The 16277-nt window shown below is 42.9% G+C and overlaps 1 protein-coding gene across 1 annotated transcript in view; it reads right to left on the bottom strand.

Annotated features, from left to right (window-relative positions):
• LOC100761997 (stabilizer of axonemal microtubules 1) overlaps nt 1-16277 on the bottom strand; it is a 50624-nt gene that overhangs the window by 18276 nt on the left and 16071 nt on the right. The window contains exons 2-3 of the mRNA XM_035438676.1: nt 12061-12240; nt 3434-3636 (exon numbers count right to left, since the gene is read on the bottom strand). Coding sequence (XP_035294567.1) covers nt 3434-3636; nt 12061-12240 — 383 coding nt within the window. The remainder of the gene's footprint in view (nt 1-3433; nt 3637-12060; nt 12241-16277) is intronic.

The following is a 16277-nucleotide window of genomic DNA, read 5'->3' as shown; positions in this document are numbered from 1 at the left end:
AACGTAACGTAACAACTGAGGGCACCTAAATGAGCAGGTGGTTTCATTTTCTAAGGCTTCCTGGCTCAAATGAAGTTTGGGAATGGATGTAAGCCCAAAGGTTGGAGAGATGCTAGAGTGACTACTCCAGTGCAGACCTAAGGAGGCAGAACTGGGGTTTTGTTAGAGGATGCAACAGCACAATAGAAGGGAGAAAGTTTGAGATGTTGCTCAAAGCAGGCTGTAGTGAAGTATCAGGGAGGAATCCACGGGGGGAGGGGCAGACAGGGCGCTGGCGGTGGAGAAAAGGCTCAAGTGTCGCTGACCCAGAAGGCTCACAATGCCTTCATCATGGCTGTAGTCAAGACAGCAAACCAGAAAGATAGGATTTGGGGTTCACAAACCCTTCGTAGGTGGGCCATTTCACAGTATAATAACAACATCCAGAATGTGGCTTGACAGAAGGCAGCTATAAAATAGAGGAAGATGCAGACACGAAAGATGAGTCAAAGGGCAGAGTCCAGGCCACCTCAGAATCAGTTCCAGTACTAAGGAGAAAAGACCAACAACATGCAGGATTCCCTGACAAATGGACTACAGCCCCTTAAAGGAAATTTGTACATCACTTCAGCCTCCCTCCTCCCAATGTCACCCCCCACCTCCATGCTTGACTTGATTAATAAAAGCAACTCTTACCACACTCCCACAGAGGCCTCCAAAATGTTCCACATGGACTGTTCAGCTTGTCTTCTTGGGACAACAGGATGCACCACAAGCATGAAGAGTTACTGATGATAAACCGACTTTCTCACTCTCTGACCTCAGGCTTTGTGGCGGTATGCCACAGAGTGGGGACTGCTACCCTGCTGGCCCAATCCACAGGACTGCATAGCTGTCTCTCTACCAAAAGGTCAAAGACTGGTCACTATGCTCCTTCACCATGTAACAGATACCAGATGAAATGTGTGTGTGTTTCAAAAATATCAGACAAAAAGAAGGGGAACTGTTTGGAACAGGAGACCCAGTACGAGTGGGAAGGTATGGACAAGGGAGGGTAACAGAGAGGTGAATACAGTCAAAGTATATGATGCATGCATATAAAAACTTCCATAATGAAACCTGTTTCTTTGTGCAATTAATATATGCTAATGAAAATAAAAGGCAAGAATAAAGAGGATTTCTGAGTGTTTCCACCACCCCCCCAGAAATGTTTGAGAAGACAGTGCCTTGCCCTGGGTGACTCCATTTTGAGTGCAGAGGCAGAATAAGGATGACTGCACTCTTTTTGTTGTTCTTGCTGGACCACTTGTCCACCACTAACCATGATATACAAATGACAACTTTCCCCTAAAATTACAAAGATGCCACCTATAAACTTACCATATAGCTTAGAATGTGGGAGTACATGGATATACTAAAACCACATGAGGTATCTAAGGGATGGCTTGTGGTAAAGAACACTAGCTGCTCACCCAGAGCACCTGGATTCAGTTCCTACCACACACATGATGCTCATACATACACTCAGGCAAGACATTCATATACATGAAAGTAAATAAATTCTTTTTTAAAGCCATCTCAGAAAAACAGGTCCAAGAACTTATCAGACATACGAAGACCATCCAAGAGTGAAATACCCTCACTTGAACACCAAAAAGAGTAGGATCCATAACATGGCAGTGGTAATGGCCCCACAGACCTGTCATCTGGCCACCCAGTATGTCCTTCAAGAGATCCACCAGCAAAGAACTCCCACTGTCTCCTGAACTTCAAGCTCAGCATGGTCCCCCACTGCTTGGTAAAGCACCTAGTCCATGCATACATCCTGTCTTCCATCAGGACCTGTCCTACACCTCTACTACCTGCACCTCTGCAGCGTGGCTCTTTAGACCCTGCAGCAGCTCTGCAACTGGTCTGGTGAATGATGTATCTAACCACCTACAGAGACTCTGAGCATCTGCAACAGTCCTCTGCCTTACCAAAGGGAAAGTCCCCTTTGAACTCCATGGCCTCCTCAGCTCTTTTGCAGCCATTCTAAAACCTACATACAGAGAGTTACAATTGCTGAGTGATGTGTAATGCATGATCTGAGAGTTAATGGTAGTAACTGGATTGGAATAAAAGATACTGTGTTTTCCCTGGCCAGCTTCAAAGGAAATCAAAACTAATTGGCCATGTGCAACCAATCAATCCAAAGTAACTTATGAATTGTTTTTCAACAAAGCACTATGCAGAGACACAAATGTGTCTATGTTTCTGGCATAGCACACTTAGGACAAAAATATTACACAAAAAAATAACAATAAATCTTAAAAAATAGTAGCTAGAGACATGTCTCTGGTTAAGAGCATTTCCTGCTCTTCCAGAGGCCATGAGCTCAGTTCCCAGCACCCATGTTGTACAACCACCTGTAATGCTGATTCCAGGAGATGCAAAGTCCTTCTGGCTTCCTTGGGCATACCTACACATGCCTTATACTCACATATACACATACACAAATCAAAAGCAAATTAAATACATAAATTAAAAGTAAATACATTTTTAAAAACCTTACACAATATGCATATGTATCAAAGTGCCACCTAATACCCTATAAATGGGTATAATTATTACATATCAATTCAAAATACACGTTTTAAAAGACTAAATAAATCTAACATATAAAAGTTAAAACTGGGCAAAACTAATTTATAATATTAAATTATTATGTCAGAGTATAATAGGGTAAAAAATGTAGCTCAGTAATAGAACATTTATCTGGCATTCAGAAGGCCCTGGGTTCACTCTCCAGCATGGCAAAAAAAAAAAAAAAAAAAAAAAAAAGGAAAAGAAAAGTCAGCCCAATGTATGTGTTCCACTTCTGTGGATATAGTATTTCTTGATCAAGCACTGTTTGTGTTATGTCCAGTATAAATTCATTGGTCTGTGTGATTACAACGAACTTTTCTGTATGTATGTTACACTTCAAAATTCTCTTAGGTAGATGAATGAAACAATCAAATTGTAGAATCTTAATTAGCTTAAATTTGAACAGATTCCCCATTGTAAGATTCAAACAGAAAACTAAGATAAGGATCATAAAACATAAAGTCAAGATATCCCACATTTCTGCCATCTGTAGAGTCTCTGCCATGACCACTCAGCTTTGACATTACAGCATGGAAACAACCATAGTAGATGCATAAAAGAATGGATATGGCTGTGTTCCAATATAATGTACCTGACAGTAGTGAACTTTGAATATCACAATTTTCAATATGTCCTGAAATAATAACTTTTTTCAGTTATTATTTCAGAGCCATTCTTAGCTTTCCATCTGTACAAAAATATGCAGTGAGCCAGATTTGGCTGACAAGAAGTGGTATGCCAATCTTTGCCCTAAGGTAATGTACATGTAACCATTTCCTGGTGGTTCTATAGGCTTGGCCTGTCCTCTCCAAAATTCTTCTCTCACCTTTGTAAGTAGGCAGATACTGTGTCTTGTCACCATTTGGAAATTTACTGTCCCGAGGTTTGATGGCACCAACTTGACAAACAGGGACATAGTTAAAATCTTGTTTATATGTTGTGAGTAAATCCATATTCTCTTCACTTGGAACGTACGGGTCAGGCTGATGGAATTCCACTGGTGCCATTTTGTGAAGCCCAAAATCTCTCCTGGGAGAAGAATAAGCACATGTCATTGGAGTCCTTGCTTGGGAGAAGACAATGTTGTCTACTTAACTCACAGTAACTGAATTTTCTACTCCCTACCTTTTCCTCTCACTTCTAATTTAGAACAGGACACTATAATACACTTTTTGCCCATGTTTGACCCCTTGACTCCTGGGGTATCATCCTTGACTCCTCCCCTCAAAGCCACAGAGTCTGCCATTCACCAGGAGTAGCCCCTCTACTTCATTGAAGATTTTTTGCCCTTTGGTCCAGATCCCAACCTATTTTTACTTTGGCCATGTGACAACCTTCCCCCCCTCCCCACTCCCCGACTCCCTGTCTTCCTGTTTCTGCTTAATTGCCTTGGTGCATCTAGAATAAAGGCTGAATAAAAAGATGAACTTGACCACCAGATAAAACCCAGCTCTCTAGTGCAATTTACAAGTTGTCCCAGACTGTCCTCTGACTTACTTCCCTACCCACACCTTGTGTCAACCACAAAGCTCATTGACGAGAAGGCCTGTTCTGCAGCTGATACCCCCACCTGCCTTGCAGCCAACCGCTTGAGTGGAGCTAACATCTGTTTTTCAGATACACTTACTTTTCTCTCTGTTCTCAGGAGCTTCTTCTGCTAACATTTATCTCCTCTACTCAGCCTTACAGAAAACCCAGAAGAGGAAAAATGTGGTAGACACACAAAGTCTTCATCTCTTTCCTATCTGCTGTCATCAGTGCCCCCATTGTGTCAAAGAGTAAGAAAACAGAATGAAAATCACACGATGTTTTACACCAGAACAAAGTAATCCCTTCCCAAATCAGCCACAGTTAGGACAGGCCCAGGTGGCACCTGTCCATCACCAGGAGTTCCCTGGCCACATCCAGCTGAGTCAGGCTATACTGCCCATTGCCACGGTCTCCACTGCCCATATCTCCATGCTACCAGTTCCTCCCCCAAACAAACTGCTTTTTCCTGGATATCATTTGGCCAAATAGGACAAGGGAAAAGTACATATTTCCCTAAAGGTGCTTGCTTGAACAGCCCCGTCAATGGAAGGGAAAGGTTTCCGGACAGGAAAACATTAGGCTAAACACTAATAAAACCACTTCCAGGCTGAAACCTGGTGTGGCATTACTGAGCCATGCCTGAGTAGCAAGGGTGACACGCTCCACTGTAACCTGTCTTGCATGAATTATATACAGGGTTGTCAGTAAACCCAAAGCAGGTCCTGAGCATGCTTGGTGGGATGAAGGAGCATGGAAGAAGGAGAATTAGTCTCTTTGGGGCCACAAGTGGGAGATGCTTCCGTTGAACTCCCATAACACCCTCTAGGTATATCTTAAAATATATCTTAGTGGCAAGAACAGCATCTGCAGCCTGAGCTGCTTTCCCAGGGGCCTCACATGGGCTAACAGCAAAGGGACGCTGGTAACCCCAGCATCCGGAAGCTGAGAATATAAATGGGAGTTATGAAGGGAACAGGCTAACAGGAAGCTAAACAAGAAGCCAGGAGTCAGCTCCACACTTTTACCCTTTTTAGATTAAGGACCCTCACATAGTGACTGCTCAATACTCAACCAATTGCAGCAAGACACGAGGAGACACTAAGCCTCCAAGGGCTGCACAGACAGACCCCTGAAAATGTTTGAAACCCCATCTGAAAACCAGTCAAGCTGAGAGTTAACTTCCTGCTGAAAGTTTATCTGCTGTGGAGAACATTCCTAAGGGAAGCTGAGGGTTCTCCACTCCCAGAGCTGGAGTGGGATTTTGAGGTGACCTTACCTATGTTCAATGATGGCTAGCTGGGCTGTGGTCCCTCTGTACTTCCAAGAATAGCAGAAGATACCAAAGGCCAGCACTGAGGAGCAAAGTCAGATATGTCCAAACTTACATGCTAAGGCTCTATGACTGCCCTAAAAAAAAAAATCCTACCTCTCCTCTGAGGTGCTATCTTCCAGGGGTCTCCAGACACTAAAAGCTGAAGCAGGCTTAATGCCCCTGTCTCTGGTTCATCCACGGGAATCTGCTAAGGAATGCTCACAAACTCACCAGCTCGAGGGTTGCCCTCAAGTTGTTCCTCAAAGACAGAAGCAGACACAGAAAATGTCTTGTGAGCCACATTTAGGGAATGGATTCATTACTAAATCTCCTTCCATACAAAATTCAAATTCTACTATCAAAGTGATCTGTATTTGTATTTACAGACCAGCTATAGAGAAGGCAAATGATTGGCTAGGAAAAGCCTCTTACCTCAAGGGAGGATTATTTTTAAATTTAAAGTTTGATTCATTTGTATCTGCCCCCCCCAAAAAAAAGACAGTCTCAATGGCTGAAGAGAGTGAATTTTATCAGAATTTCTGTGTTTCCTCATTAGATTTTTATGTTGGGAACACTCACTGAAACCTATCATTAACCACAGTATAACTGCATGTCCCCAATCACACATAATCTTACAGCCTTCAAATTCATACCAAAAGAACTTATTTTATTCTTCCCAGAAATTGCTTAAATTTAACAATTTTCTACATTCAATGGCTCCTCTCTTCCTGTGGTATGTTTCCCAGTGTTTAGCCCCACGGTGACTATGAATACAGAGGGAAAAAGGTCACAGATCCCAGCTTCCTTCAGGTAGGTAGATATAAAAGCTATCCAGCATGGAAAGCCAAGAGTTAAAGTAGAATTAAGTGCAGGTTAAAGTGACCCTTCTGGGGAAGTTACAGCAACTTCATTTCAAATCACTTGGCTAAGTTAAAGAAAGGTGTTGGGCAAGAACAGGGGAAAAGGAAAGGAGAAATTACATAATTGCTAATGAAAATCACTTGCCTGGAAGTGGGGAATGGAGACTTTTCACAGGAGCCAAGCAACAGTTACTTTTTTAATAGTTTAGTATTAATGCAAATTTCAGAATTTATTATGGTAGCCAAGGAATCAATCATATTAAAATGTAATCTTAGGAGGCAACCCTCCATTTTTGCCAAAGCAAATCTCTCTCTCTGCAACGTTCCCCTAAATTGCCCTCCTGGAACTTCATCTCCTAGCCTATGGCTCCACATCTTTCCCCTACTGTCTTCCTTTCTGCCCCAGTACACACACATACACAAGACTCTATTTTCTTTTTTTTTTTTCCTTTTTTGGAATTTTTTATTTAAATTAGAAACAAGCTTGTTTTACATGTCATTCCCAGTTCCCTCTCCCTCCCCTCCTCCCCTGCCTCCCACCAACCCCCTATCCCATCCCCTTTCTGCTCCCCAGGGATGGGGAGGCCTTCCATGGGGATCTTCAAAGTCTGCAGAACTCTTATTTTCTCCTGTACTGCTCTTCATCCTCCCTCTCCTCTAGAAACGGTCTGCATGACTTCCTCTCCACCCACACATTCACCAGAAAATGCAGTTCTACTTCACATGCTAGCCAAGGCATCTCAGACAGAGCCAGTCTCTCTCACCCTTAGCCTGCTGCATCGATAAATTAGTCATGGTGTCTATCCTCAAGTTCATGTTAAGCATCTCTTTCCTTGGCCTCAGTCAACCCACTTCTCATGATTTGTCCTTTTATTGGGGTGGGGGTATACTCTTTCATCTTTGATTTATTTCATTATTTCCCTATGTAGTTTCCAAACTTCTCCAGCTCAAAAGACATCTTTCTAAGGAGGCTATTCTGTCATCCTACACAGGGTTCGAGAGCCTTTTACAGAACACTGAGAGAGACCCCTTTGTAGAACTGCTAAGCTTGTTCCCAGCATTGAGCCCCGTGGGATATCATCCCTGAAACAAGTGGATTCTAGCACAACCACCCAGGATACAAATTATACAATACTCTCTCTTCTTCTCTCAGCTCCTCAGAGGCAGAAGCTAACATCTGCCCCCATTCCATGAAGTCTAGAAGAAACCATGTGTAAACTACTGGAAAGACTGGAGTCAGCACAGTCCAACAGGTTCTGGGCTAGAGCCACCAGGGGGGAGAAGGAACAGCCCTGGCTCAGGTCTTGCTGCTTCACTTCATGAACTGCTTGTGAGTCACAGCTTCCAGCCTGAAAGCAGCCACCAGCCTCTGCCAGAAGAGGTAGCTAAAACCAGCCTGTGCCATATTCTTTCTGTTCACAAAAAAAGGGGGCGAAGAAAAAAAAGGAAAGCAAAAACCCAGAAAAGCAAATGCGAGACAATCGTGGAAAGGAAGGAGCTAAAGCCAAAGTTCTGTAAGTGGCCCAGCCTACGTCCCTGCTTGCCTCACACACCAGAAGCAGGCTTCTGAATTAAGGATAACTGAATTGCAGTGGAATTTGAGCTGCCACCCAAGGACATGGAATTTGCCCTTTGAGCCTAATCAAAAATTACCTGTTCAACAAACAAACAAAAATGCTTTTCAGAAGAATGAAAAAAAAATGAAAGTCCTAAGTCTCCCAATGCAATATTCACAACACTGCACAGAACCAATACAAAATGACTTGACACTCTGTGGGAAAAATGTGACCCATGTACATCAAGCAGATGTAGCAAAGATCTCAAAGCAGCTATTTTAACAATACTTAGTGAGAAATGGCAAAATGAAGTCATAATAAATTAAGAGCTAGAAAATGACAGAGAACCAAGCTAGTCTCCAAAGAACCAAATGGAAACTCAAAAAGCTAAAGCCAGACCTGATGGTGCACCCTTATAATCCCCAAATCCCAGCACTCAGGATCAAGGGTGAGTATCTGATCATAAGTTCAGGCAAGCCTGAGATACAGAATGAGACCTCATCTCAAAAAAAAAAAAAATCTAAAATATACCTTATCTCAGAAAAAAATGATACACTGGGCTTACAGAAGGGTAGAAAGACTCCGTAACTTGAACTGATTAAAAGCTATCTAATCTGAGCAAAAAGGTGTAAGATTAAAACAGAAAACAGAACAACAGGGACATAAGATTCTTAATGAAATAATGGACAAGATGTCCAGAAACTCAATCAAGGATGCACACCAAAGAAGTCAAAGGCTCCGAAGTTCCGCTGTCAAGCCTAGTGTTGAGGACCTCATCTGCTTGTCTTGTCAGTCCTGCCATACAGGTAATAACTCTGGTGCTGTAGCTTTGAGTAGCAGGCAAAGAAAACCCTTAGGGCTCAACAAGCACGGGTCAAGACTCAGCTCACTACCTCATTACCATTGCTTGCATCCTTCCTGGCTTTGGAAAAGGGCACCAGAAGTCCCTTCTCTTTTAACTCTTTCCTCCCTTAATCTCTCTGATTTATCAATAAGTCTTATCAGTAAAAGAAAGTCTCTATTAGCAACTCCACTCCACCCCACCTTAAGCCCTGTCTCCTCCCTGCCCTTAAGCCAAATCCTCTCTCCTCTCCTCTCTCTCCTCTCTCCTCTCTCTCTCTCTCTCTCTCTCTCTCTCTCTCTCTCTCTCTCTCTCTCTCTCTCTCTCCTAATAACTCTGCCCATCCTCATCGCCTTCCCTTAAGTCTAATCCATCACCCCCTTCCCCTCTCTCCTCCTCCCTCTCTCCCCCCTCCCCCACACACAAACACACACACACCTCTAATCTGCTATGCCCATGTCCCGCTCCCTTTTAAGGTACTATTTAACACTGCTGAAGCTGGTTTAGGTAACAGAAATACTGTCCCAAGTGGGGGCCCAAGTGTTTCATCCAGTGACATGCCTAATGGGAAATGAGGCTAGAAATGCAAACAGTCTTTATAAACTGATGTCAGAGCTAGCCCGACTAAAGGCAAATCCTCAGCAAGAGAATTATCAAAAGCTGCAAATTTAAAAAAAAAAAAAAAGAAAAAAGAAAAAAGAAAAAGAAAAAAAAGTTTTTCCAGTAAGGAGGACTGGAAATCGCAGGCATTCCCCTCCTGACACCTGCTTTAAATCCCCACAATTTATGGTCAGTAAGAGCTGTGTGCAGCTGTAATCATGCCTCGTGCTGCGCTGATAGCCTTTCCAGAAGCCAGGTGTTTTTTGTGTCTGGACTTAATCACCAAGTTCAGCCAAGCTGGGACCAAATGACTTTTTCATGCAGCAGGTGGGAGCCCCAGGTCCCGCCTCAGACACTATGCAGAGTCCACCTGTAGACAGGGAAATGAGAGAGGTGCTGTGGCAGCAAGGGTCCTGGGAACAGAACAGATGGGTGACAATCTGTGCAGACCCAGAGGTTAGACAGACATGGGATGACACACCCCTTCCCCTAAAAGCCTCCAGAGGCAGGCTGCTTTACATTCCTGAAAGCAGTTCAACTTTTCCACAGTCTGAAAATCACCCCAGAAAGCACAGATTGAGAAGCAATGAGACTGAGGTACAGGACAGGGACTGCCCTATGAGTTTTTGCCTGGCTCCTCTTCCTAGGGTATGATAAAAGAAAAAAAAAGTCCAATGTCAGCCTCCCCCTGCCCCCCAACCTGAAGCCTCAGCTTAGGGCTTGAACTTAGGACCTTACACATGATAAGTGCCCTTATGACAGGGTTTACCCAGCTCCCAGGTCTGCTTTTCTTCCTCCCCATTAGTAACTGGATTCCACCCCTTTCTCTTTTTAAAGCCCTGTGATCATTAATAGTTTGGGAAATTCTTTCAGTAGCTGGGGACCTCTTGATGTAAACTGGATTTATTGTTGCTGTGGCTCTGACTGAGGCCCACCTGCTGGGAAATGGTTTTATTGTTGTAAATGACACAGGCAAAGATAACTTAGCTCATGTCAGAGGTTAATTTTATGATTTGCAAAACAGCATCAGGAGGGTATGTAGGGTACCAGATCTGAGGGCCTCAGAGCTGGGAAGCAGGAGAGAGATCCTGCCACCTCAGGGGGTTGTTGAGTGTTCTGGTAAGAGTTATACAATGAACAAGAGCATCTCTCAACATCCAAGCCTCAAGCTTCAGGATAGAAAATAGCTTTCTGTTATAACGCTCTCTGAAGTTAGTGCTTTTGATTTCACAATAAAGTGATCTTTGTTTCTTGAAAACTTGGTGTAAAGAGCTAAGAACAGCTACACCTGGGAGGAGAAAAGGAAGTCTGAAGTCACCTCCCAACACTTTCATCCCCTTCTAAACCCTGCATCTTCGCACACAGGCACAGGACTCTTCCTTGCTGTGACCTAACGTCTCTTACGAGAAGTAATGCTCACTCAGGAGCAGCCCAGTCTTTGTCTTGAGCTCTAGAACCCTAGAGATGGTGTCTCTTAGAAAAATGAAGGCCAGACTGTAAAGTTTATATCACTTATTGTAAGCTGTAGGTAGAAAAAGCAGTTATGTGTTACACTGTTCAAATGTACTAGGAGCCAGAACAGTTGTGCTTAAAACCAGATCATTTACAACTGCTTGGTGTCAGAGACATCCCTCAGCTACGCTCCATTCTCAAGGTGCCCCATCCAGTAGTTCCTACCAAGCTCAGATATCCCTTAGCTTCATTGCTCCCCCTAGGTGACCTCTTGCCCTAACCTAGATATGGCTGCTGAGTCTAGAAGACAGCACCTGTCTTTTTAGATAAGAACACCTCCAAGTAAATCTCGAGAGAGGAAATTTCTATTATTTTGGGAGAAAGATGTCATGCTCTACCTTGGTCCACCTGGAATCATTATTAAAACCATGCAAAATTATAATGCAAGGGTGAGCAATAGGAAGACATTCAGCAAGTTGTCCAGGCATCTGTAATGTCTAAGTGCTGTGATGGAACAAATGGTGTACACTGTTAACTCCACAGCACAGAAATCGTGTCTTTGGGGGATGAGGACCTGACAACTGGGTCTGAAACCCCACCCAACTTTACTCATAAATGTTCCTAACTCCACTAGATCATCAAGCCAGGCATCATCATCATTAGGCTACTAAGAGAACTGTCAATGGAAGATGCACAATCTTGTGGCCACAGAACCCTTAGACTGAGAGTGTTCTCCCCAGCCCCTGGAAATGGGGATCTCCATGACACCAACAAAGGCAGTTCCACATCTACATGGCCCTAAATCCCAAACTTGGAAATCAACTAGAGTATACCAGAAGCAATTGAAAAATTCATTCTTTGTGTATCTTGAACATTTGTGGGGTCTCTTAACTCAAAATCCATAGTACAACATCAAAAGGACCCATTCTTTATCACCAGTCTTTTTTTTTTTTTTTTAACCACCCAAGTTGTTATGGAGGCTGCCAGAAAGCCAAAAACTTTTTTCAGTGGCAGTCTTCTCCTTCTTTCCTTCTAATACAACTTCCCACCTTTAATTAGACCAATTTAGCCTAACCCCCACTTGAAGAAGCAGGAACTCTTTCTCAGTAAGAGGCTGTTTGGGAACAGTTAAGCAAGCCAACAAGCAGAAGATCATCTTTCAGAGATATCTAGTACACTAGCATTAAGACACTAATGTCACACGTCCATACTGCACTAACACCACATGCTATTATCTTGGCATCACACTATTCATTATGGCTTTACTCCCACCCATTTTCTCATTCGAGCTGTTTGCCTCACCTGGATGTGGTCAGGCCTTCCATTGGTATGGACCTCTTCTGGTAAACCCTCCTGGGCTTAAAGGAATCTCTGGGTAGGTAAGACTCATAGATAGGATAATTCTCGTTGTACTCGGTGAGGAGACATGGTTTCTCTATTTTATCATAAATCTTCGTAGGAAGATGTGGACAACGATGCCTCCTGCAAAAGATACCATATGGACAGTTTGGTTAGCTACTTTCTTGAAAGGAGTACATTCAGTCTGAAAATGCCATGTCCTCCAAATGTGACGAAGACTGACTGTTGCCATTAAAATTCAGAATTTAACCTTTTCTTTCCTCTATCATACTATGTGCATGTCAAATCTTAAAATAGTCTATAACTTGGATTGTTTTATCAAAATATATGGATCATTAAATTACACATAAGCATGGCTGATGTTCAGCTGTCACATGTCACATTGCTTGTGAGAGAGTTTAAAATAGTTCATATCATAATAAACCACAATGGTGTCAAGCCTTTCTGAGGGACACCCCAGCTGCCCTTTTGAGAACCCAGAGACAGACATTGATCAGGAAGCTTCCAGGTCCCTAATGCAGGAGTTCCACACTTATCCTTGGTCAGAAGCCAGAAATGTCTTTGGTCCTGTCCTGGTCATAGGCAGGAATGCCAGATGGGGGCTCTAGTTTGTCACCCCTCTTCTTCTAAGTGAGCACCCCTGCCTGGAAGCTTCACATTAGGGTGCAACATAGACTCCAGTCCAGACACCAATCCCCTCTGGTAAACGGCTTTGAAACTGGACCCCTGGGTTAATTTCCACTCACCATTTTAGGGTCTCAGCTCTTGCTGGGGAAGGAAAAGAATGTTACATAATTACACAAGGATTAGTACCCTTAGAGACCTTTGAGGTCCACCATAGACCCCACTTCCTATTTTGTAACACTAGAAAGGAAAACACCACAAGTGCCTTTTTTAGCCCTCCTGGCCAAAAGGAGTTACCCCTGGCCCTGGGTGGACACACAACATTCTGATCTACTCCAAAGATTAGAACACAAAATATGACTATCCCCTCCCTTGAGACTCCATCTAGTTGGACCTGACAATCACCTGGACAGGTGTTCACCAAATTATCCCTCCAAAGCTGATTCACCAGAAGTCATAGTAAAGAAATGAGAGAAATAATTATCCCTTTAATGAGATAATGTACTTTCCCTTCCCAAACGCCCCTCACTTGAAACAGCTGCTTACTGAGCCTCACTTCATGGCTGCTCTGCTCTGCCTGCTTTTCTAAGTGTCATCTCTCCTTTTTCTACTTTCAGAAACTGTCCAGAGGCTTAAGCAGGCCCTCCCAGCTTTTCTCTTTCTTTCTCTGAAACCCTCACTCTTTCAACCATACTGCTGTTTGCAAAAATCATGGCTTCCACTCCTCCCCTTCTCCATCTCCTGCCAAGATTCTATTCTTTCCAATAGATGTGCTCCAAGGCTCTAGGCCAAACTGGCATGGTTTATAACTGAGTTCCTGGGTCAGTACAGAGTATCATCACTGCACACAAGTGAGCACACACCCATCCGTGCACATACAGAAGCCAGAGCAGGATGTTAGATATTTTCCCATCACTCTCCACCTTGTTTTTTAAAACAAAGCCTCTCTATAGCCAGAAGCTGGAAATTTTGATCAGGCTGGCTAGCCAGATCTGCCAACACTGGAATGACAAGTACAAGCAGCCATACCTGGCTTTACATGGGTGTTGGGGACTCAAACTCAGGTTCTTGGGCTTACACAGCAAGCACTCTCTTGATCAGTGAGCCATCTGCCTAGTCTCCACCTCAGTTCTGAATCTACCAAGTACAATTTACTGTAGCAAACTATTTCATACAGCAATTCTGCTCATCCATTCTTTCCAATCTCATCTCAATTATTACATTCTCAGAAAAGTATGCCCTGGCTATCTTATTCCTAAAGACATATTTGTCTTCCAAGTGCCAACATACACTTCCTCTTAACCACTTGTTCGTGCTCACCTCATTCATCAAGCTCTGAACTTTCATCTTACTCATCCCTGATACATCCTCTAATAGCCTGACTAGAATATAGTTAACATTTGGGAAATATTTGTTGATTAAATGACTAAATACAAGATTTAAATGAGTTATAAATGAATACTGTAAATTATAATATTGAGCCTTTCCCATTTTACATGTTAAAAAATGAAACTCTTTACTCACAGATGGACAAAGGGCAGCTGTTAAGCTTCCAAAAACTAAATGGGTAGTGTATAACTTATTTGTGTATCCATACACAATGCCCATGAGCTGGCAAACCAACAGATACCAATTATTTTTTTTTGTCTTGGTTTGGTTTGGTTTGAGGGTGTTGTTACTATTGTTGTTGTTAATGTTTTTCTTTTTCCCCACTCCGTCACATCTTTAAGTCACCCAACCTGATGCCTCATGTTCCCATTGCCCCCCCACCCTGCCACCCCCAGTTTACTCAGGAGATCTCTTCTATTCCCCTTTCCCAGGGAAATCCATGGGCCCTCCTTGTTACCTAGTTTCTCTAGGGTTATCTAATGTAACCTGGTTGTCCTTTACACCTAATATCCACTTATGAGTGAGTCATATTTGTCTTTCTGACCTGGATTACCGGAGGATGATTTTTCTCAAATTCCATTCTGCCTGCAAATTTCATAATGCCATTTTTTAACCTCTAAGTAATACTCCATTGAGTAAATGTACTGCATTTTCTTTATCCATTCTTCAGCTTAGGAGCACCTAGGTTGTTTCCAGGTTCTGGTTATTACAAATAACACTGCTATGAACATAGTTGATCAAGTGTCCCTGTGGTATGACTGAGCATCCTTTGGGCACATGCCCAAGAATGCTATAGCTGAGTCTTATGGTAAATTGATTCCAAGTTTTCTGAGAAACCACCACACTGATTTTCAAAGTGGCTATACAAGTTTACACTCCCACCAGCAATGAAAGAGTGTTCCCCTTGCTCCATAGCTTTTCCAGCATAAACTATCATTTATATTTTTGGTCTTAGCCATTCTGACAGGTGTAAGATGGAAGATACCAAACATCTTAAGACAAACTTCCCATCAATGATTTCCACTTTAAGCATACTAAGAAATAACACTAATATTTTTAACTTTTCTTTTAACTGAGTTTTATTGTATAGCCCTGACTGACTTCAAATTCAAAATCTTGCTTTGGTCTTCTAAAGGCAAAGATTATAGGCTTGTGGCACCACACACAGCTTATTTTACACTTTAATTACAGAAATCAAAACATAGTACTCTGGGACAGCACAAGGGGGATGGGATCAAAGATGAGACCAAGAGGTCATGGCTGCTCATTGTAAAGTTACTTCCACTTGTGAGGACTCAGGAGAGAAGAGCAGGAACTCTAATTCTTTGCTGATAATGATGCAAAGTGGCACTCAAGAGCCACAAGTTGGAGAAACTCAAATTTGGAGCCAACCTGAGCTACATGGAGGGACCTTGTGTCACTAATAATAAGTATTAAGTACACAGCTAGAAGAGTGGGCTTTCTTGTTACCTATTTGTTTTGCAGGATTCTAGATAAAGCCTGGTGCTGCCTCATAACTGAACTAAGACCCTAGCCCTCAGCTAGCAAGTCTTCTTTCAAAGCTACACACAGTCTCACCAAAAGAGAATCACACTCCTAAGCGTTTACCCAGTTAGGTTCAAAATTGAAAAGTTGACATGTATATTTTAACAGCCTTATTGATAATCACACAAAACTGAAGTGACTAACTAAAGGTAGTAGTTGAACAGTTAAGAGTGTAGTTTATCTAGACTCCAGCCAGGGAAGCAGATCGGTGTCTTGCTCAGCCATCATCAGAGAAGCTTCCTTCTGCAGCAGATGAGAACAAAGACGGACACCCACACCAAGACACTACACATAGAGTGAGACACCTTGGAACATTCAGCCCTACACATGATGTCTATCAAATTCCTGGAGCCCTGAGGAAGAGTTTAAGAGCCAGAGGGGATAGAGGACATAAGAAGAACAAAGCCCTCTACAGCAACATAATCAAAGCTCATATGAACTCACAGAAACTGAGGCAGCGTGCACAGGGCCTGCACGAGTCTGCATCAGAGTCACCTGGAAAAAGGGAGCCTCTTTGAAGAACTGCCTTAATCAAATTGGCTGTGGGGCATGTCTGTGAGAGATTGTCTTGACCTGATGTGAGAGGGCTCAGCCCATTGTGA

Source organism: Cricetulus griseus, chromosome 2, assembly GCF_003668045.3.
Source record: "Cricetulus griseus strain 17A/GY chromosome 2, alternate assembly CriGri-PICRH-1.0, whole genome shotgun sequence".
NCBI lineage: Eukaryota > Metazoa > Chordata > Mammalia > Rodentia > Cricetidae > Cricetulus > Cricetulus griseus.
This window is presented reverse-complemented; position numbering and strand designations above follow the sequence as displayed.